This window comes from Osmia lignaria, chromosome 12 (assembly GCF_051020975.1).
Source record: "Osmia lignaria lignaria isolate PbOS001 chromosome 12, iyOsmLign1, whole genome shotgun sequence".
In the NCBI taxonomy this organism is placed as follows: domain Eukaryota; kingdom Metazoa; phylum Arthropoda; class Insecta; order Hymenoptera; family Megachilidae; genus Osmia; species Osmia lignaria.
Window position 1 is genome coordinate 9,824,487 of NC_135043.1, and position 21,419 is coordinate 9,845,905.

At 44.0% G+C, this 21,419-nt stretch overlaps 3 protein-coding genes and 1 long non-coding RNA gene across 5 annotated transcripts; 2 read left to right on the forward strand and 2 right to left on the reverse strand.

Annotated features, from left to right (window-relative positions):
• Positions 1 to 112: 112 nt before the first annotated feature.
• Positions 113 to 3,049, forward strand: Cdk8 (cyclin-dependent kinase 8). The gene is made up of 12 exons (XM_034321594.2): positions 113 to 242; positions 311 to 468; positions 827 to 929; positions 997 to 1,107; positions 1,182 to 1,322; positions 1,405 to 1,594; positions 1,667 to 1,781; positions 1,863 to 1,961; positions 2,031 to 2,103; positions 2,174 to 2,271; positions 2,355 to 2,460; positions 2,520 to 3,049. The coding sequence occupies exons 2-12, from the start codon at positions 338 to 340 to the stop codon at positions 2,718 to 2,720; spliced, it is 1,368 nt and encodes a 455-aa protein (XP_034177485.1). The 5' UTR covers positions 113 to 242; positions 311 to 337; the 3' UTR covers positions 2,721 to 3,049.
• LOC117602969 (uncharacterized) lies at positions 1,269 to 4,592 on the reverse strand. Its single transcript, XR_004581094.2, has 4 exons — positions 4,329 to 4,592; positions 3,142 to 3,629; positions 1,634 to 1,740; positions 1,269 to 1,408 (listed from the first exon to the last, which is right to left on the reverse strand). It is a non-coding gene; the product is annotated as an uncharacterized LOC117602969 (long non-coding RNA).
• Positions 3,242 to 17,446, forward strand: form3 (FH2 domain-containing protein formin 3). 2 transcript variants are annotated; one of them, XM_076691122.1, is made up of 26 exons: positions 3,242 to 3,384; positions 6,438 to 6,538; positions 6,617 to 6,732; positions 7,152 to 7,311; positions 7,641 to 7,674; positions 9,099 to 9,240; positions 9,316 to 9,495; positions 9,553 to 9,939; positions 10,010 to 10,198; positions 10,258 to 10,319; positions 10,385 to 10,573; positions 10,660 to 10,831; positions 10,899 to 11,006; positions 11,080 to 11,150; positions 11,218 to 11,344; positions 11,407 to 11,659; positions 11,730 to 11,848; positions 11,916 to 12,060; positions 12,138 to 12,272; positions 12,517 to 12,667; positions 12,742 to 12,869; positions 12,940 to 13,065; positions 13,136 to 13,290; positions 13,364 to 13,724; positions 13,796 to 15,243; positions 15,516 to 17,446. In XM_076691122.1, the coding sequence occupies exons 2-26, from the start codon at positions 6,472 to 6,474 to the stop codon at positions 15,774 to 15,776; spliced, it is 5,286 nt and encodes a 1,761-aa protein (XP_076547237.1). In that variant the 5' UTR covers positions 3,242 to 3,384; positions 6,438 to 6,471; the 3' UTR covers positions 15,777 to 17,446. The 2 variants fall into 2 exon arrangements, with proteins under 2 accessions (XP_076547237.1, XP_034177466.2); XM_034321575.2 differs by having other exon boundaries at positions 11,919 to 12,060.
• shd (cytochrome P450 family 24 subfamily A member shade) lies at positions 16,338 to 20,119 on the reverse strand. Its single transcript, XM_034321590.2, has 10 exons — positions 19,983 to 20,119; positions 19,303 to 19,452; positions 18,987 to 19,185; positions 18,485 to 18,675; positions 18,180 to 18,378; positions 17,737 to 17,899; positions 17,498 to 17,664; positions 17,327 to 17,405; positions 17,042 to 17,239; positions 16,338 to 16,966 (listed from the first exon to the last, which is right to left on the reverse strand). Exons 1-10 carry the CDS (start codon positions 20,101 to 20,103, stop codon positions 16,850 to 16,852), a joined length of 1,584 nt encoding a protein of 527 aa, XP_034177481.1. The 5' UTR covers positions 20,104 to 20,119; the 3' UTR covers positions 16,338 to 16,849.
• Positions 20,120 to 21,419: the final 1,300 nt, after the last annotated feature.

Below are 21,419 nucleotides of genomic sequence, written 5' to 3' on the forward strand. Positions count from 1 at the left end.
TCCGGTCTTGTGATGCAAGATGCACAATTAATCTTATTTCGGGGTCTCTGGGAGCCCCAAAATCAGATCTCTTTGAGAACAAAGACATGTCCAGTCTTTTTGTATCTGTAGTTACTGGCAGCAATAAGTCGGCGTGATGTGACGCCACCAGAGGCTTCGTTATGAAGCCTTCATCTGGCAACGGTGTTTTGTACTCGTGTGTAATTGTATATACAGTAAATAGGTAGCATAAAGTGATCGAGGTATATAGTATGAGCAAAAGTTGATCACTTTCTGTATGCAAATGTAAACTAAAGATGTTTGTTTATAGTTGATAATTGTTCCGATAATATTAAACATGATGGATTACGAATTTAAAATGAAAACCCAAAAAGATCGGACAAAGGTTGAGGATCTTTTCGAATTTGAAGGATGTAAAGTTGGAAGAGGAACGTATGGGCACGTCTATAAAGCTCGTAGAAAGGAAGGGTTAGTATTTCTAATCTACCGTATAAAATTGCGTAGTATATAATGACAGCTTTTCAATTTACTTTGAGAATAATCTCTAATTTTTTTAATTTTGTAAATTTAGACATTTATTACTAGAAAACTATAACTTCTACTTGAATGTACCATATTACTTGTAATGGAGTACATCAGACATTCAAACATCTTTTGGTTTTTACACATTTCTGTTTGAGAAATATTTTATTACATCCTTCAACTATGTAACAATAATTGTACTACATGGACCATTTCATTTATACAATGCCATTCATCTATCGTATTGCCTTCATCTTCTGTTATTATAATCAAGTACATATGCATATTGATAAAATTTAAATAGTGTACCAGATAGTGAATTAAAATCTCGGCCAGATACAAAGGATTTTGGTCTTAAACAAATTGAAGGAACAGGCCTTTCTATGTCTGCATGTCGTGAGATTGCAGTGAGTATTTATTTTTTTGTGTTTAATGCATTATATGTTCAGTATTAATTATTTCTTGCTTTCATAGCTACTTAGGGAATTAAAACATGTGAATGTAATTACATTAATAAGGGTTTTTCTATCGCATAATGACCGCAAAGTATGGTTACTATTTGATTTTGCAGAACATGATTTGTGGGTATGTTTATAATGGTTGAAAATATATCTGTGAAATCATGCAAATAGTTAACAGCTTTTTATTTTTACTTGTAGCATATAATCAAGTTTCATAGAGCAGCAAAGGCTAATAAGAAACCTGTTATGGTACCAAAGGGTATGGTCAAATCTTTGTTGTATCAAATCCTGGATGGTATTCACTATTTACATTCCAACTGGGTGCTCCATAGAGATTTGGTAATTATTTTTACATATATCTTTATATGTGTATATAGATACTGCTGTTCATAATTAATTTTACATATTTATGATACTTTAGAAACCTGCAAATATTTTAGTAATGGGAGAAGGAAATGAAAGAGGAAGAGTGAAAATTGCAGACATGGGTTTTGCTAGATTGTTTAATGCTCCTCTAAAACCTCTGGCAGATTTAGATCCAGTTGTAGTAACATTCTGGTATAGAGCACCGGAATTACTTTTAGGTGCTAGGCATTATACAAAAGCTATAGGTATCGTATCACCTACATTTCAAGTTAGATTGTACTTACTTTGATTTTACGAGATTCGTTGTTGTTTTACAGATATATGGGCAATTGGTTGTATATTTGCAGAACTTTTAACATCTGAACCTATATTTCATTGTAGGCAGGAAGACCTAAAAACCAGCAATCCATACCATCATGATCAATTAGATAGGTAGAATGGAACATTATCGGAGTAATTATCATTTTACAATATAAAAATTAAAGTGACAATTTGGAATTTCTCAATGTTTAGGATATTCAATGTGATGGGATTTCCTTTGGAAAAAGATTGGGAAGATATTAAAAAAATGCCAGAGCATCCTACATTATTAAAAGACTTTAAAAGACAAAAGTTAGTATCCGTTTAAAAACAACTATATAAAATTTGAAGTTTGATTTCAATGCAACTATTTTTTTGTAGTTATGCAAACTGTTCACTCACAAAATATATGGACCGACATAAAATTAAGCCCGACAGCAAGGCATTTAATCTGGTATAGTTACACAAATTTTACTCTTTCAAACTATCCTTTTGGACGATAATATTAATTAAGCTGTTTTTAGCTCCAAAAATTATTAATGATGGATCCTAATAAACGAATAACATCTGAACACTCTATGCAAGATGCTTATTTTCAAGAGGAACCACTGCCAACGCAAGAGTACATTTTTCATCACATGCGATTTCGTTTCATTATATTAATCACTTATTTGGAAATGTAACGAGAATATCATAATGTTTTAGCATATTTGCTGGATGCCCAATTCCGTATCCTAAACGAGAATTTTTAACGGACGATGACACAGAGGAAAAGACTGAAAATAAAGCACGACAGAATCAACAACAAAATGTAAGTATACTTATTTATTCGGCATTATTTGTATTCTCATGTATCTGGTAATATTTTAGCAACAAAATCAACAACAGCAACAAGGAAACGACGATCATAACCACGGACAAAACGCGAAACGGGTAAGACTAAATGGCCCTCATGGAGCTCCAGAATTTCACCAACATCAAAGTCACGCCATGACTCACCAACAACCACCCGGCATGGTTTATTCTACGGCTCAACCAACGCAGCCATCAAATTTTCATCAACGATTTTGAAAGATCATTATAACGAATGGACTTGTTATTCGAATAATTAAATTACTAGATTCTCAATTTAATCAATTTCTGTATCAATGAGGAAAGTCACCGACTCCTGTGTATATTTCTTCACAGCAAAGTAATAGAATTTAATTTATATATTGTAAAATACGTGCATATATAGTGCAAAGTATTTTTTACACCGTAGCGTACCTCAACTTTTATGATGAACATCGAAATGAATTTACTGATGATAAAGAAAATTTAATGATCCTATGCAAATTGATATATCTGTTATCTGTAATAATTGATGTCAATAAATTTTTATGACAACGTATCTCAAACTTTAAATACCTTTATGTTACCGCGACGATTGTCAAATAATGGTAAGAAAACAAGGGGAGGGTAATAGAGGGAAAATTAGAATGAAACTACGAACCTTGTTTGCTAGGGTATAATAAAGAATGAGAGATGTTGGATCCAGCGGAGGGGGAGTGCGCATGCGCGTTAGATCATTCTGTAGCATCGTGGCGGTCTGTCGCGCGCTCCTGAAACGCAGTTTCCGCGAATCGGTGCTCGACGAAAAAAGTGTGCGTGTGTCGCGTGTACCGCGATCGGGATGCCAATAAAGCTAAGGATCACCCATTCTTCGGTCAACCTGTTGCTCAAATGAAAATAAAAGGTGAGAAAGAAAGAGAATCTTATCGGTCACACGTTTGTACGAATAACGAATTATTTCATCTCTTCGTACATTTATCGAAACTGTTTTACAGACACCTGTCAAACTTTGTCACGTTTTATGTCTTTCATTCGGAGAAGTGTCCTCTTCTAAGAAAACGATTCCTTCCGTTTTTATCGATCGTCAGAACGGCACGCGCGTATCTCTTTCTTTTTCCCGATCGATTTATCTATTCGTCAGGATCGATACTGCAATCGTTATTCCCATTTTCGGATTACGAATTTCATGTTGCTCAATTTCGAGATACTCATTGCATAATAAACGATGAAATAATTGTAAATGAAAATTAGAAAGTATCGAAACTGTACGCCCAACATTTATATTTTGTCCATTTTTTTAAGCGTTATCTTAATATATACGTCAACGTTACCGTTAAACATACAACATCGAGCAAACCTTTGTCAAGAATGTTAATGCAAATACGTAGTGTCTTCGGAATACCGATCGACGATTACTAATCGGTAGAAAAAATAACATTTTAAGTAAAAAAAAAATCTTAATTTTAATAAAAATAATTTATACGGAGGAAATGAGAATGGATTGATAAAAAAATAAATAGAAGAAAATACCGTGGCCGGTCCCGAAATTGACGAACGCGTAGAATCAAAGAGGTTGTCATAGGTGTAAAAGTAAAAGTAAAGGGGGGGGACGATCCTGACCACTATGTTTCAAGCAGTCGGGGCCATGACCACGTTGCGACAAGGTAACCACAATTAATTCGCATCGGTGCAGAATGATTCAAAATCCCAAATTCGGGGATGCTTCTCAATTCCAATGAAAACGAATACTATACATGGTCGTACAAGATACAACGCGATGCTAGTCGCGACGCAATGTTCGTAAATCGTTTATAAGTTAAATGAAAAATGATATTTGGTATACGTTACCGTACGTGGCCATGAATACCATGAATCCTGAAATCGTGTGCCAAATAAGATAAAGAAAAAGAAAATCCACAAGACTGGATCTTCGTCCCGTGCAAGGACGATCAACAGACTTATGTATGTTCTATTCCGACTTTCACGCGAAGACGAACGTGACGAAACTAGCAAGTATATGTCGGTAATGCAAAAGAGATTTTGTTGAAAACGATACAGAAATCGAGTTGAAAAAATAAATAAAACCGATAGCCGTTGCTAGGAAATAAAATTGTACGTACGTAACATATGTGGGTAGAGTTAGTTGGTGCATCGATTGTATCGATTTACCATTTCGATATGTAGGATAATTTCGTCTCATTGCTTTTTCCTCTAGTTGGAGACGAAATAGAAAATATCCGGATGTCCCTGATCGTGTCTATACATGGACGTTTAATGGTAACTTCTGTCGCGCGGCTGTTCTACGAATGCGACTAATCGATTCCGAAATATCGACCGCAGTCTCGCGCGACCGCCGGTCCGGAAATCGATATTTTCGAAATTTCCCGCGATCCTTAAACATCCTTCGAGTACGATCAAACTTGATACGCGGATGTCGTCCTGGTTCCCGACGAATTCTCTGTTTTCGGCGAGAAACGTCCGAGAAAACGACATTGGCGACGGTCGAAACTCCTTTTGTCGGTAGTGAAAGACGTGGGAAGAGAGGAGAGCAGATTGTCGGTGTACACACACTTGGGTTTGTTGCGTTCGCGGACGAAAGAGAACGAGAACAAGAAGGAGAGACAGAGAAAAGAGGCGAGGTCAACAAGGTACCCGATATGGTATCCCACGTCCGCCGTGAGTGCTATTTCATGTATATGTATGCCTAAATACACACGATACACAGGCAAATTCGTACATACGTCCACGATCGTCTCTGCTCGCCAACTATTAGCGATCCCCGCGATTCAATTATTAAACGCGATAAGTAAGCGAGCAACGCTTACGTTATTCGCCCGATCGATGAATTCGATAATAGTTCTTTTTCAGCCGAGGAACAGAATCTTTTCCCTTTTGTAAGTCGCGCCACGGGACCATAGAGCATTTCGCGGGGTATAAGTTTTAGGCGGCAGCGTCTCGGAGACGGACGGAGGTCCGAAGGTTTTTCACAACAGAATATTGTTTTTTTCTTTTCTTTTCTTTTTTTTCGTTTCTTTGGACGGATCAGCTCGCGGCCTTCCTAAGATGGCCAGTGACCGTAAACGCAAGTGCAGACACGCAAGTGCGAACTTCGAGGTCGGCTGTAGGCACGATTGCAGGAAGCTCCGATGACTTAGTACGGCCGTAGCAAGGCGTACCAGCATGAATCACTTCGTCCAGCCTCTCTGTTACCTGTTATATTCGGAATTCTACTCGCAAATCTTACTTATTGCCGTTCGAACCGTGTCCTTTTCGGTTCCGACGCGGAACCTCGTCGCGAGGGCAATTCAAATGTTTCTCCTCCATCTATCCAAATAAGAGAAAAAAAATGAAGTGACCAACTTCCTCTGTGACCACTTGAATTCATCTTGGGAGTAATTTGTCGCAAAATGGCCAGGATGTATCGTGGCCCTTAATAATATTGGAGAATCTATTTTTAAACATGACTAGAGGTATGTGCATGCATATGGTGACGCAATCCTATGGTCTTTCCCCTATATTCCCTCCCTGCCGCTCTTCCTCTCTTACCCTTTCACTCTTACTCTTTTCGCCTCGCTTCCTCCACCCATCGCTTCTCTTTCTCCTGTCCGCCCTTTCATTTTCTTCTCTTTCCCCTTTTCTCACGTCCTTCCTCTGTTTCCGTACTCCCACGAGCGCCCAACATTTCGTAGGAATACCGACGCCCTGGCTATTCTATTATATCACATGGGTATTCGTTAACGATTAAGAGCAACGTTCTTAGCGCTATTATTTCTTTTTCATTCGAGTTCGCGCCGTTAGTCATGCGAGCGAGTTGCGCACGTGGAAAGAGCGCGATACGCTATTCTCAACCTAGACCTCGGTCTAGCCTCGATCCACCTCTCGTTACTCCGCGGATTCGCGATCCATCGATCGAATTCGAATTCGAATTGAAATTTCCCGCCTTTTTCTATGTTTCAGACTCGGAGCTGAGATTTTTACAAATGCAGTCAACATGGATTCCCACGTTGGTCTCGACTACATCGTGGATAATCCCGATTACTGCGCCAAACTCGCCTCGGGTAAAGATTATTCAACGATTATTATTCTCGATAGTTTCGATCGCCACGTATTTATCACGATTACTCGTATAATTTCAGCCTTGGACACAGCCTGCGCGTCGGTGAAGAAACAAGTGGTGGAATTGCTATCGGCGCTTTGCGTGTACAGCCAAGATGGAAGGCAAAGAGCCATCGACGCTCTTCACGAGTATCAGGTGCTGGATGCTTGATCGGTTTGAATGGAAGAACGATAGATAGGATCACCGTGGATCGCGAAGGTGTTCGGTTGAATACGAGCGAGAGATTGCTACGATCCACGGTTCATTGTAGGAACACGGGGAACGCGTGCTAAGTTTCTCGGATAAAAGTCACGGTTCAAGGTCCTCCTTCGACGAACAAAAGGAACGATCTATACCCGTAACGTTTTCTACGAGCTCTGTTCCCAACCTACCGTTCGATCGATCACGATTTTCCGCTATTCAACGCACGCTTATCCCTGTTTTTCGCTTGCCTCTTATAGAGCTTCGCGCCGGCACGCTTGCGACCGGAGAACTTACGTCGAGATGATTTTAATTTACCCCTTTGACACGGCTACCTTCTTGCCGGGCGTTAATCGTCGAACGAAACATTGCAGAAACGAAAAGGCGAACGCTACCGATTGCGAATCGTCGTGGAAGAGCTCCAGAACGCAACTGCCGAGGATTATCAAACGGCGTTACTGGCATTTATTAATTGCCTGGTCATCTCTACGCCGGTGCTGAAGGATCGCATAAGAATCCGCAACGAGTTCATCGGTGGGTAATTTTCTACGAGGTGATTCTCTCGCTAGTGTAAAGTACTCAAAAGAAACGCCGCCATATCGGTATGAATGAACCCAAACTATTTTCTGTCATCGATACCTCGACGGGGGTGGCATGCCGCAGCTGCGCGCACCTCCCGTCGAGATACCGATGACAGAAAAGGGCTCGGGCCCATTCATACTTTGAACACACTAACGAGAGAATCACCCTGTATCGCTCATCTACGGCTCACGGAATACGACTACACAAGATAGTATGCATAAACAGCGAGAATCGTATGAATCATAAGATGCGACGACCTAATTGCCTGATTCTCCTTGCAGGCTTGAAGCTTCTTCCGATTTTGAACGAGCTACGGTGAGTACTGTACGACGACCTGGATTCATGACATTAACTGATTAACACCTTAACATCGTTGAATAATAAATAATAATGAACGTTACGAAAGGGCGCTTTATTGTACCCACACCTTCTCATTCGCACCTAATCCAACGTTAATATCGCGCATGCATCGAGAAGCGGTATGCATTTAAACAAAAGTATCGAGCGATTACGTATCTCTCGAGGAGTGGTTAACTAACGAGGCAGGTATTCATTCAACTGATACGACACACGGGTAATTGCATGCACTAATCCCATCATCGTCTTTGCTCGCCTCGGTCCGCGGCCCATATACCCGTCAATTCTGTCCTGTAAACGAAACGAGGCATAGGTACGATCGGAACTACAGGTATTTGCGCCGAATCACGATGCACTGGCTACTGGTTTTGTGTTTTTCTTTAGGTCTCCGCTTAAATCACTCGCTACAGGAATAGTACGATATGTCATTCCTCCGCGGGATGACGGACGAGAGGAAACTATTCTTGATCGAGCAAAACTATTCAAAGGAGTCGCTTTAAATATCGTTCGATCGCTATTTGCGATACAGGGAATCGGTTAATATTAACGTTCGTTGAATTTTCACGGCGTTTCGTTGCGACTTACCGAGTTCTCTTTGCCCTTCCATCAGCTTCGTCTGTTGAAAGTTTTGGCAACGCGATGTACTCTCGTAGAGACCGATCCCACGAGGAAAAATGAGAAAGAAAGGGAAGATCGGTTGGCGCGAGGATAAGAGGAAATGTAGGGAAGGAGGGCGCGAAACCGAAATCGAAAGAAGGTTCGCGCGAAATAGAGGATAAAAGGAAAAGAGAGAGAGAAAAGCCGAAATTAACTTCTCGCGGCGCGAGATGCGTGCACCTATAGTCGCGACTTGTACTCTGCTGGAACGGTCGCTGTTCCACTACTTGGAACTCGCTCTCTCGACTTTTAATTATTCCCTATTTTCTCTCTTTACGTGCCGCGGACGATACAATTCTCATTGGAAAGTGTACTTCCCTCCCTGCTCTCGCGTAACGAGAACGTTGATTGTTGCCCGATTTACCAGCGAAGACTACGTTTCGTAAAGTGAAAAGTAAAAAGTGAAGTTCTGCGTCTTGTTTCTCAACGACTGGGGCTAATCGTGAGGATAATTATTTTCGATCGTGCATGGAGAATACGAAAAGAGGAAATTACTGTTTTTCTATTTTGCTTTGAACGTTGCAACGTTGTTTGTCGCTTAGCTAACGTAAGATCGCTTTTGTACTAATAACGAAGTTAAAGTAACCGAGGAGAGAATAAAACTGGGCTGTAGAAATTGAGATTCTAGAGGGAACGCGTGTCGGGCCGGGACGAAAATAGAGCGAACAACTATGTAAAGGCTTAAAACGTAGCCGGATTCAGGAAGACGACGATTATTCTTACAGGAAAAGCGACGCTCCGGACTTGAGGGTACAACTCGACGCGTTCGACGATCAACGAGAGACCGACGAAGAACTGTCGAATCACGGACCACCCGGGATCGATCTTTCTTCTCACGTGGACGTGTTTTACGCGATTCTCGGACAAGTAAGAAACGAGATCTTCGAGAGTTTCCGTTTTAGAGAAGAAAATTCATTGAATCTCCGTCGCGTATGCTTATAGATCGCAGACACACCGCAGGAAATACCCTTTTTAAGCATTCTTCAACATCTGTTGCGACTGGATCCGAAGGATGCCGCTAGCGATTTAGCGTGGGACACGGCGGAGACGTTGGTGCACAGAGCTACGCTGTTGGAGAACAGAGAAGACGCTACCAAATTGTTACGATCACCCAGCCTTCAAGTACGTAATAATGAACGATCGTTTCAATTTCTTGTACTTAACACGTTTGTTTTACAGACGAATCTATGTTGCCATTGCCGTGGAACCGATCAGACGTGCGGTACGTCTCGAAAGGCATCATTGCAGGTGAACAATTCGGGATCAGCGTCTCAGGCTTCGCCGCCTTTGCCACCTCCGCCTCCACCTGCCGGATCGTTGGCTCCGAATCAAGGCCGCGTTTTGCCGCCACCACCGCCTCCGCCCCTTTTCGCCGCCAACGCGACGCAGGCCGATGCATCGATGGATCCTCCGCCCATACCGCCGCCGTTGCATGTCCTACCGGTCACACGGGCGCCCACCCCTGAGCAACCGAATAATCACGCGAGACTTTTGCCGCAACAGGAAATACCCACCCCGAAGGCAAAAATGAAAACTATCAATTGGAACAAGATACCTAATCACAAGGTACTCATACGCTTCGACCGTAACCACCCTGTACATCTATTTCATTTCTCGTTCATCTTCTCGAGCTTAGGTGATCGGTAAACGCAACATTTGGTCTTTGGTGGCGAACGAGCATCAAAATTCCCCTATGGCCGACATAGACTGGGCAGAGATGGAGGGATTATTTTGCCAACAAGTGCCGCCTATGATGCCCGCTGCATCGTGTTCCTCGCACGGCGCCAGTTCCGACGCTGAAAAACGTCGTCGTGAACCGACCGAGGTATCTCCTCTTTCGTTTATACCTATTTTCGCTTCTTCCACTTACTCGATTTATTTCAGATCGCACTTCTCGACGGCAAAAGAAGCCTGAACGTGAACATATTCTTGAAACAATTTCGAAGGTGAGTATCGATCGATCGTGGTATCGCGTTTCGAAGTTAACGGACTGCTTCGTCGATTCCGATAGTTCGAACGAAGACATAATTCGACTTATAAAGGAGGGCGGCCACGACGATATCGGGGCGGAGAAGTTGCGCGGCCTTCTCAAGATCCTGCCCGAGGTGGACGAGCTGGAGATGTTGAAAAGTTTCGACGGCGACAAGTCGAAGCTCGGAAATGCCGAGAAATTCTTTTTGCAACTGGTTCAAGTGCCAAAGTGAGAAAGAAACTATGTCTTTAATTAGATCACCGCGGTCCATCGCGAACAGATTTAATTACCGTTTCTCCCTGGCCTGTCGACAGTTATAAACTACGGATAGAATGCATGCTGCTGAAAGAGGAATTCGCGGCTAACATGGGCTATCTGGAACCGAGCATCAATTCGATGATACTGGCCGGTGAGGATCTCATGACGAACAAACCGCTTCAGGAGGTTCTCTACATGGTTCTGGTCGCTGGAAATTTTCTCAACTCGGTACGAATCGACAGCAAACTCGAGATCATCGTAGAACGAATGAAAGAACTCTATACGAATGTTTCAGGGTGGTTACGCGGGAAATGCCGCGGGGGTGAAGCTGTCCTCTTTACAGAAATTAACTGAGATTCGTGCGAATAAGCCAGGAATGAATCTGATACATTACGTTGCTTTGGTAAAGTAAACTTTCCTTCTTTGTTCGTCTATTTCCTATCGCGTATATATTCGTCTAAACGTTTGCGTTGCAGCAAGCCGAAAGAAAGAGGAAGGATCTGTTAGATTTCGCCAAGAGTATGACCGCTTTGGAAGCTGCCACTAAGTAAGTGCACGAGTGTTGAATTTTAACGCGATTCCCTGTTTTATATTTTACCCTATCCTCTTTCAAGGACCACGATCGAGCAGCTGAACAACGAATTTAACGCGCTGGACACGAAGATTAAGAAGATCAAAGCACAGATTCAATATCCTTCAACGGAGATTGACATACAGGAACAGATGGCACAATTTTTGCAGGTATAATTTGCAGCGATAAGAAATGAATTGAAAGAGAATTGTCAAAGCACGCGTTTCTACAGATGGCGGAACAAGAGATGAGTCAATTGAAACGAGACATGGAAGAGCTGGAAACCCTAAGGAGATCGCTTGCTGAATTTTTTTGCGAGGACGCGAACACTTTCAAGATCGAGGAATGCTTCAAAGTGTTTCATCAATTTTGTCAGAAATTTAATCAAGCTGTCGCCGAGAATGAGAGACGCAGAATCCAAGAGGAACAAGTTTTGGCGAGGCGCAAGCAACGAGAGGAACAGTTGTTGGCTAAAAAACGACTATGTATGTTTCTATAACTTCTGATCTTTTGTAACATACATTTCCTCCTTTATTCGCTGTATACGTTTTACAGTAACCAATCAAGCCGAGGCGCCAACATCTGAATCCGAATCTAATCTATTAGACTACGATCCAATCGATTTCAATGCCAGTATACTTCAAAGAAATTACAATCGCAGCCACGAGGCCAAGGTAAACGCGTATAAGAAAGTATGGGATTTTGGTGAGGCGGAAACGAATATCGATTTTTTTTTGCCAGCAGATCAAACGATTGCAAAACGGAGGAGTTACTTCCGACGACGACGTCTCGATTACCGGCTCGCCGAGTATCCGACGACGTCTAGGTTCCTGTTCCGGTGGAACCATCGACCATCAGTCTGCCAAAGAAGAAACATATTCTCCAGGTTTTTCTCGAATAATCATCCTACGTTTCAAATCTATTCCCTAGTCTTTTCACTTACGATTCTCTTTCGCGCGACAGATGTTACACCGAACGGTACCCTCCGACGTCGCAGAAGTCGGATACCATGCGAAGACGACGACGGTAATCTGATGGACTTCTTGAGAACATCGGGTCAAGATGGTAGTCGCGAAAGAAAATCTTGGGGTAGTTTAGGTAGCTCACTGCTAAGATTTCTACTAAGATTTCTGATAAATACGCCCTTAGCTCGAATCGGCGACCGCCAGGTGGCGACGAGATGGTCTCTGTTCTCGCTGGCGGTCCCCCGGCATGCGATTATAGGCGTCTGGGGCAGGGATCGTCTGTCGATCCCACTGACGAGTCTGGCAGACGATCCTGAGACGAAACGCTATAGCTTTTCTTCTTTTTATTTTCTATCTCTTTTTCATTATACCCTTAGATCGTTCCTGGGCGCGAAGAGCTCGCGGTCAGTCTCGCAGAAGCGATCTACTGAACGCCGATTTCTCGGGTGATCGCGAAAGGCCGAGTTCGCCGTCGCCTTTGGTGGAAAGCAAACCGTTCTTGCAAGAAGAAGAAACGAAACCTGCAGGGTAAGACATGCTACTAATGCACGTAATCTCTCCTTTTCTGTATATAAACGTAAAACGTTTGTACGTTGAATTAGAAAAGCGTGGCGGCAGAAGATCGAAGCGTGGTTGTCGGAAAACGAAAAGGAAGATCGTGCGGGTGAAGAACTTCAGAGAAAAGCGAGACAACTGCATCAAGCGAATCGACGGTCCTTCGAAGACTCGGGTAAGTACACGAAACGTTCTTAGTCGTTAAACGTGATTTACCTTTAAATTATATACGTTTGATTTGATAGAAAGCGAAGGCAAAACGAACACCCCGACCGAAAGTAATTCGACGCGCGAAGCGTATTCCGAAGTTTACGACTGGCGTCCGTCGGTCGAGAAGACGGACGTGATGCGGACGATGGAAGCAATCGAAGGTTACCGATTTAATATCAAATTGTCGACGGACACCGTTCGAATATTTAATATCTTCGCTTTCGTTTTCAGAAGCGGAGACACATCCATCGCAAAAGGACAAATCCCCGTGGCGAAAGTCTAGTTTGAACGTACCAAATAGTATGGAAGAGACTGATCCTCGATATTCTCGTAGATTAAGATCAAGACTCAGCGCGGATAATGTTCTCACGTTGAGTACACTGCAGGTTAATATTTTAATCCCTTAAACGTTATTTTATCTATCAGTTCGACGATTACACGCTTTACGTGATTGCGTAGTCCATTAAAGAGGAAGACCGAAAGAGGAATAAGATAAACGACGCTATGAGCGCGGATGCTCAGGACGAGTTGACGATATATCTACGCCAACCGTACACGAATTCACAGGCCTCTACTTCGCGGAGATTCACGAAGTTAAAGAAGAGCACGGAAGAGGAGAGGATCAGCGACAAGATCGAAATCGACTCGGACAACATCGAAACTCCACCGGCAACTAGGAAATTATTTAGTCCACCGAAAGAGGTGAAGCCGGTGGAGAAGGAACCGTGCAAGAGGGAACGTTGCAACGGTTCCTTCCAGAGTAGAGACCTCAAGAACGCGGCGGTGAAAAACGTAAACGGCGGTACTGATTTTGGTGCAGGTAAGTTGTCTTTCCTCGATGAAGACAGAAATATAAAAATAAACAAAAGAACGAGATTCGTTTCGTTTCAGGGAACTTTGATCGTTACTCGGCGGCAAGAAGAACGCGAAGATACAAAAAGAGCCAGGATCCTGGGGAGAAAGAATCGAAGCAGGAAATAGCAAACACCGAATCGTTCGATGAGAAACCGATGCAACGTCCGCATACTCTACCATTGTCCGAAGAGGGAGAGGGCGATGATTTCATGTTGCGCACCTGGCAAGATAAATTAAAGCGGCGCGAAGCGTCCTCGTTCGACATCGATACCGCACTAGCTGACATCGTTCGTTCCGGTGAGGATCTTCAGCATTTATCCCGACCATTGACGCACCGAAGCTCGAGATTACCGGTCAGCCAACCACCGCCGGTCGTCGCGGTGACGAATACCGTGCTCAGCCCCGTGATGCAGGAATCGCGACCCCGGGAACCGTCGTTGACGGTTCTGCCGGAGAGAGCGGTTACCAGCCGGGAACGACAGAGGAGCATGATCGATCCTAGTCAAGTGAAGGAGGCGATCCGATTGGCGAACAATCCGCCGAGTCAGGTGAACCAGAGCAATCAGAACGACGGGACTACGACGACGTCGCGATCGAGAAAGTCCGACGACTCTCGGAAAGAAGAACGAATCGAGGATCGAACAGACTCGATCGATGACTCGAAACGACGAAAAACGAACGATCAGATCCGATCGGATACGACCGATACTTCCCCGTTTCACGGTAGATACGTTCCTGACATAAACGTCACTTCTCCACCCGCGTTACCCTCTTCCGCGAAAGGGCGAGAATTAGAGATGAACGACGAAGGATTCGAAGAAACGCAGAGCTTAGTTTCGGAGACGCTTAGTCAAGAAACGTCGTCCGGAAATTACGAGACAGACACGCACGACTCGATAAGATGTTCACCCGCAGAATTACGGTACACAGGGAACGAACACGAACGGGTTCGTGGCGGAGAGACCGGATCAACGATCGAGAGCGCTTTGAAATCGTCGTCGATCAAAGCGTTCGATCCGCAAGCGAACGCGACGAAACGCACCGCTGAAAAATCCAGCTTCCTACCGAAACGAACCACCGGTATAAAACGAACGGACGTTGGGTCTAGGAAAACGGAATCCTTACAGAGGAACTCGAATCAAACCCTTCGACCGAATAACAATCAGTCCCGTAACGAGGTTGAACGTTCGGGATCGAGAAGCAGTCTACGGAGTTCGCGAAGTTCGTTGAACAGCGCCACTTCCGTGAACACTGTAAGAAACTTGGTGCCAAATCACGCTCACCTTCGTACTTACACGTCCGCTATCTGCGCGCTGACCAACGATCTACGAAAAAGTCCGTCGAACGGTCCACCGCTTCCAAAGGGTGCAGAAAAACGTCGCGCCAATCCGCGCGCAACCGTCAGTAGAATACCCGCTAGTAGAAGCAGCAGCAGCGGAAGCAGCGTCGGTCCTACAGCGAGAACCGTTCGCAAATCTATCGGGGTAATTAACGAATCTATAATTTATACTAAGCGGATAATTGTGCATCGGTGCACGGTCCTAAATCTGCGTCAACGCATATATTCTACCGCTATATTTGGAAATCGCAAAACCATAAATCGATGTATCATTTGAAATTGACGTCACCCATCGATATCTCGGGAACCGTTGATTTCCGGCAAAAATGATTGATAAACGGCATGAAAATCTACATCTATTTATGGTTTTCGATTTCTGTTAAAAGGAACTGCATCGAAAATGAATTATATTTACAGGCAACGATCGAAGCGCAAAAAGGAAGCAAAGGTCGAACGATCGCTTCGCGTAGCAGCAGTAGCGGAAGCGGCAGTAGTACCGGACAACAGTCCGCTCAATTAAATCGATCGAACATCGGACAAACGACAAACACGAAAAGTAAGTTGATTCAGCCAAGAGCCGGAGCTAGGAATCACAGTTTCATGAGACCAACCGCAGCGAGCGTGAACAAAGGTTCTACTCCGAATCTACCACGAAGCATCAGGGGATTGGTCAAATGATTCCGTCGCGAAAAATAAGAAAAATTCAACGATTTCTATCGATACGCTACGAAGCGTCCATTCGATCCTCCCTTGAAACGTTGCGCTTTCAATCTTACACGTCATTCACGGCGTTTTATATTATTATGGTAATTACTTGGTTGTACGCAAAGCAATAACGTCAGAGCATCGCACGGTGCGATCGACGTTGATCTAGTTCAAAAGTTACACGTGGCATTATACGAACTATACAATAAATAAACATTCTGTGACTTAAACACTGCGATTAAATGTTAAACGAATTTACGTACTTACGAACCATGAAATTTCAACGTCGCTTCTAGCTACCGTTTCAGTTAATATATTTAATAATTATCTCCAATCCTTTAGAGTTAAATAACGATCGTTATGCACCGTGTAAATTCAACTAACCACGTCTGTACGATATGCGTGCAAGATGCGACGAACGCGGTACGCATCTTGTAGAAATATGGCCATATTAGAAAATCAAAATAAACGTAATTTAATTTCACCAGAGATTAAAGAATGTAAATATTCACGTCTGTTGAACTTTTTGACGCGTTCATCGTTACATTTAACAAACGATTTATCTACATATTTTTTTTTTTCTCTTTTATTTACACGAATGTTATATGTCGTCGATTTCAATTTTATACCTTTTCCAAGCGAATTCGGTATCGAATTACAGCTTTTTACATAGAGAATTTGTCGACGATCGACATTCTCTAATTTCGACCGTGACAAACGATACGATGCAGAATAAACGTAGAGAACGGTCGCATTCGGGATCGTCTTATTTTCACCTAAACTAAACGCGAAAACTTTGCAACAAATGTGAGAGAAATAAAACGATCCCAAAACGGCGACGCGTGCACGATTAAATATAAATAGAACGATAAATATTCTGAACGAAATAAACGGAAATACGTGCTTTGAACGAATCAAAGGTGTCTTAGGAAAACGGTATACGTACGAAATAACACATGAGCAACCGTGGAAACGGCGCGAAACCTCTGTGAAGATTTCATCGATTAAGCGTTTGGTCTGTTTTGCCCGCTTACGTTCTCGAGTTGTTACGCTTTTTGAGAACGATCACGGAAGCCAAGAGTCACCGGACTCTCGGGCGCAAGAATGAATTCAAACTGCAAGCCAAGCTCCTCGTCCACGACGATCTCGAACTCTCGTATGATCTAGCAAGTGTAAACTGACAGCTTAGTAAATGGTTGAAGAGAAATCGTGGAACGCGTATTGCCTGTGAAACGAACCTTCGCAAGGATAAGCTGTAGCGCCAGTTCCACGAACCGCTTACCCGGGCATATTCTTCTCCCAGCTCCGAAAGGCGCAACTAGTAACGGTGAATGCGGAGCGATCGGCGTTAACCATCTCTCCGGCAAATACTCTGAAGCATCTTTAAAATTGTCCTCGCTCAAGCCTGCTATCCAAGTGTGCAAAAGAATCACCGTCTACGATGCAAGCGGAATTACCGATCAGAAAAATGGGTATACGGTTGTTTTCAAATTGAAACTGACACGACGGGGAGAAAAACTTACTCCTGCAGGGAGACGATATCCGCTTAGTTCGAGGGATTCGTCCAGGATCCGAGCGATACAAGTTGTCGTAGGGATCATTCTAAACGTGAAAGAGTCAAATATTAAAAAAAAAAAAACAAAGGGACACGATTCCGATAACCTGGCCGCCTTGATTTAACGAGAGAAGCGTACCGAAAGGATTCGGTGATACAGGCGCGCAGATACTTGGCTTTCCGCAGATCCTCGGTAGTTAAATCACAGCCAGGAGGGGCCAAGGAGTAGCTTTCTTCGTACAGTTTCGCTTGTACCCTCGGATTGCGACCAATCAAATCGAACAAGAACACCAGCGTATTTCCTAGCTGCAGAATACGAGTTACACGAATCGATCATCGAGGATCGGAAATCTCTGATCGTTTCTCGAGTTCGCTCACCGTGTGTATACCAGCAGCTATGAAGTCAACGATGGCTGCCTTCTTGTCCCGTACATCGAGACTCTTCTGCCTTAAAATGGATTGAAACACCGCCTCCACCGATTCGTCTTTGGCATCGTTTTTCTTCTCCCATATCGTGGCTTCCACGATATCGGATATGATGCTAAAAGGGGAAGAATGCATTAATCATTGAGACCGGGATTGAACCTCGGGTCGAACCGGAAGAACGCCGAGTTCTTCAAGTGGAATCGTGCCCAATTCTTTTCTAATAGGTCCACTGCGATATTCGGTATCCCCCGGTCTTGCTTCGTCGCATTTACTTACAAGGAATTTTAAAACTAAGCTAAGATCTAACGCAGGGACGTGGTGGTAGATTATCGCTGCCACACAGATCTATTAGAAAAGAATTAGGCGGTGCCGAACGCACTTTTTGCGAACAGTACCTGTATATAGCATCCTCGCTCTCTATCAGCTGTTTGTACGCGGACGTAGGCAGCAGCTTCCAAAGCGGTAAACCGTAAAAAGCGTCTCGGGAGGCGGTGAAGTGAATCCTGACCGCTTCCGCCAATCTGCTCGATAGCTCGCTGCTGGAGTCCGGCTTCAGGAATCCAAGGTGTCGACCCAAGATCAGAGTACACGTACCTGGTGGAAAGGGGGAAAGGTGATCGAAAAGCGCAAGGTCGTCTCGTTAAGGCTGAAAAAGGAGAGCCACCAACAGGTGGGAAAGAGACAGAGAAAGACAGCTTACTCTCGAGTCCCATTTTATAGGCGAGCTCTTCGAAACCCGTTACTTTGTATCCCATCGTTCTTCGTCGACGGATCAAATCGACGAAGGAATCGGCGACCACGTTGAGGGCCGGGAAGTATCCAAGGACGGTGCTGGCCCCCGTCAATTCGGACGTAAGCGCGGTCCGAAGATCGTGCCACCTTTGCCCCTGTCTATCGATTTATTCGTTCGTTTAAATCTTCGTCGACGATTACCGAAATATATCGCACGCTGATATACGCTTCTACGGATAACAAAATATCAATCTCTACCGCTTCTACAAAAGTATGATTTCGCGTTCAAAGTTTTCTACCCTAATGCCGTCCGCTGTTCTATTCGATCGCAAAGATTTCTACCCTCTTTGACTGAAAACAGGCAGCAAACGACATCACCTATGAATTTTCGGCTTCGGATTCCTTGTAAGTAAATGCGACAATGCGCGGACGGTCCAAGAATCATTTAGCAGAAACTGATCGATACTCACTCGTTGACCAAACCCAGGTTCGTGTAACGATCGTGACGATTGCGACGATAATGGGATATCACCTCCTGAGGAGGACGAAGCGGATACCTCGGGCTTCGTCGGATCACAGCCTCGATATCCTGACGGGAAAAGACGGAGATCACCGGGAAGTTCCATAGTGCCTCTTCTTTGCACAACGCTCCGTATCGTTGATTCAAATCTATTCTTGAATCCAGAAAAAAACGCGTTGCGTTAAAATGTACGAAACGATGCGTTGCTATTTGGATCCTCGAACAACTTATTCAAAGCTGTTGCATCAAAGTCAAAGAGTTTTTACCTTTGTAAGCGTCGTGGATCTTGTTCAAGGTATAAGATCCAAAGCTAGAGAATATCCACCTGGTTCCGAAAATCGGCAAGGAATACGGTCCCGGTACATCCGAGACCGTCTTAAATTTCCTCTGGTCCTGGTCGGTCACTTCGGCTGGAGCTGGCAAGCATCGAGGCGAAAACTCGTTAGATTTCAATCATGTGATCTATCGTCTATCGGTTTTATCGGAGGCGCGCAAAAGCTGTTGGTAAGGTCGAAGGATGCGAGGTCGACGCGACGAGGAGCTTGCTTTCAACCTTCGAGCTTAGAAAGGCAGCCACGATCGTACACGCGCGATTGCTTCGAAACGAAGGTCGTTCTTCAAATGCCCCTACGAAACGTTATTTCTCTATGCTCTTCCTTCGTTACCTTACTCGTTAAGAAGTTACGTACACGCGTAACCGCCTTCTTCTTGCGTAGAAAATTTGCTTTCGCAACGCGAACAAACACGCGTTTAAATCCGTTCGACCGATACCTATTATCTGCTTTCCATTTGCGACGACAATCTTTCATGGCATCGGCTCGGTCCATAAATAATGTCGTTAAGAAACATCGCGCGATGAAATGATTTTTTTTTTTTTTTCTTCTTTTACGATTTTACTGTATTTCGACGAAATCGATTGAAACGAAAGGTTGACGGAGAAACTCACCGCTAGCCCTGTGCGAAGCTCCGCTCCAGAACCACCAGACTGGCCGATAGCTAGTCGCGAAGATTAGTGTCGTCAATAGTGCTGCTGCGATTACCTCGAACCAAACGCTCGAAATTAGCATCTCGATATATTCTGGCGAAATTCCTAGGCAAACGCGAACAGAAGCTCAACAATCGACTATTTTTCTTTTCCACGCCGCTGACTGTGCTTTCGCTCATTCGCCGATCACGACATTGAACCACAGATTCTTATCGCTCCTGAACGCGACAAACCGATGTTTAACTTTGACTACGACCAACAATCGCGTTAATTGTGTTCACAAGCGTTTTTTATCGCGTTGATAAGGAAATGGCATACACGTGGCCGGGTAAATCGGCCACTGTTTAGAAAGAGGTGTAATCCTCCTACAAACGGCAGCCCAAGATGAACCTTGTTAACCGTCCTCGTACGGGGACAGAATTTTCTTCTTCTAACGATCGCGGTTAAACGTTAGGTTTTCCCAGCGTTGTTCGCGCGAACGGCACGACGAAGAACGCAAACCCCGGGACTGATAATCGAGAGGCTCGGTAATACTCATAAATCACAGATAGTCGGTAATCCGGTGCCGGGGCTGCGTAGAACGCGAAACAGGAAATCGAAAGGGTTGCGCGACGACGCGCTTTCATTTACCGATTTAACGCGTCTTTCAAGATCACTCGCGAAAATAGATAACAAGCGGGTCTCGATGAACGATGATTAAAAAGAGAATAGCGATCGTTAACGCGTCTCGCATCAGCGTTTGTTAGAAGCTGACTGACTGCCCCAGTGTTATTTACGGATCGCCAGTTTCTTCTATTTGCAGTACGCACCGATAACGCGTATCGTCGCCGATGACCCTGCTCTCTCTTTGACTCGCTAATCTCGAAACTGTTACACGGATCGAGGAGAAAATGCCTAAATACCGAGCATTGTGTCGCGATACGATGACTTGCGATCCACCGCACCGTAAACGTTGTTACAATCGCGTCTACTGTTCGAAGAATTCGTTTCTTCCTTCATTTCGATACGACCGTAAAATTCGATGACAAGAATGAACACGAGGTACCACTTCTACTCGTTTCCCTTTTCTTTCTCGTTAGGTAAACCGCGATTATTTGCCGAGGAAAACAACGCGTCACCAATATTGTACCGTCCCGTCTATTCTCGCGTTTATCGTTCGAACAAACGTTTCCTAGTATTCAAACGATAGATACAGGAAAATGGAGAAATTGTAAGAGAAAGTGTCGCGCAAATCTATAAGCGTAAAACAAACAAAGCGTTGGGCGCGAAAACTGACTTACGTTACGCTCGATGTACGGGAGGATCTTTTATTTTTTTCTTTCCGTGTGAGATTTATACGGAACAACGCTATGTGCCACGTGCGGAACGTTCGAGTAACGAGTGGTATTATGGTAATAT

Bases quoted from the DNA above. Each gene is read 5' to 3' on its own strand.
- Cdk8 (XM_034321594.2), top strand. From the start codon at position 338: ATGATGGATTACGAATTTAAAATGAAAACCCAAAAAGATCGGACAAAG. The intron at 1,108-1,181 runs GTATGTTTATAA...TTTTACTTGTAG, and splicing joins TTGCAGAACATGATTTGTGG to CATATAATCAAGTTTCATAG. The intron at 2,461-2,519 runs GTAAGTATACTT...GTAATATTTTAG, and splicing joins GACAGAATCAACAACAAAAT to CAACAAAATCAACAACAGCA.
- form3 (XM_076691122.1), top strand. From the start codon at position 6,472: ATGGATTCCCACGTTGGTCTCGACTACATCGTGGATAATCCCGATTAC. The intron at 11,660-11,729 runs GTATGTTTCTAT...TACGTTTTACAG, and splicing joins GTTGGCTAAAAAACGACTAT to TAACCAATCAAGCCGAGGCG. The intron at 12,061-12,137 runs GTTTTTCTCGAA...TTCGCGCGACAG, and splicing joins AGAAGAAACATATTCTCCAG to ATGTTACACCGAACGGTACC.
- shd (XM_034321590.2), bottom strand. From the start codon at position 20,103: ATGCTAATTTCGAGCGTTTGGTTCGAGGTAATCGCAGCAGCACTATTG. The intron at 17,900-18,179 runs GTACTGTTCGCA...TTCCCCTTTTAG, and splicing joins AGCGAGGATGCTATATACAG to CATCATATCCGATATCGTGG. The intron at 17,406-17,497 runs GTACGCTTCTCT...TTTCACGTTTAG, and splicing joins TGTATCACCGAATCCTTTCG to AATGATCCCTACGACAACTT.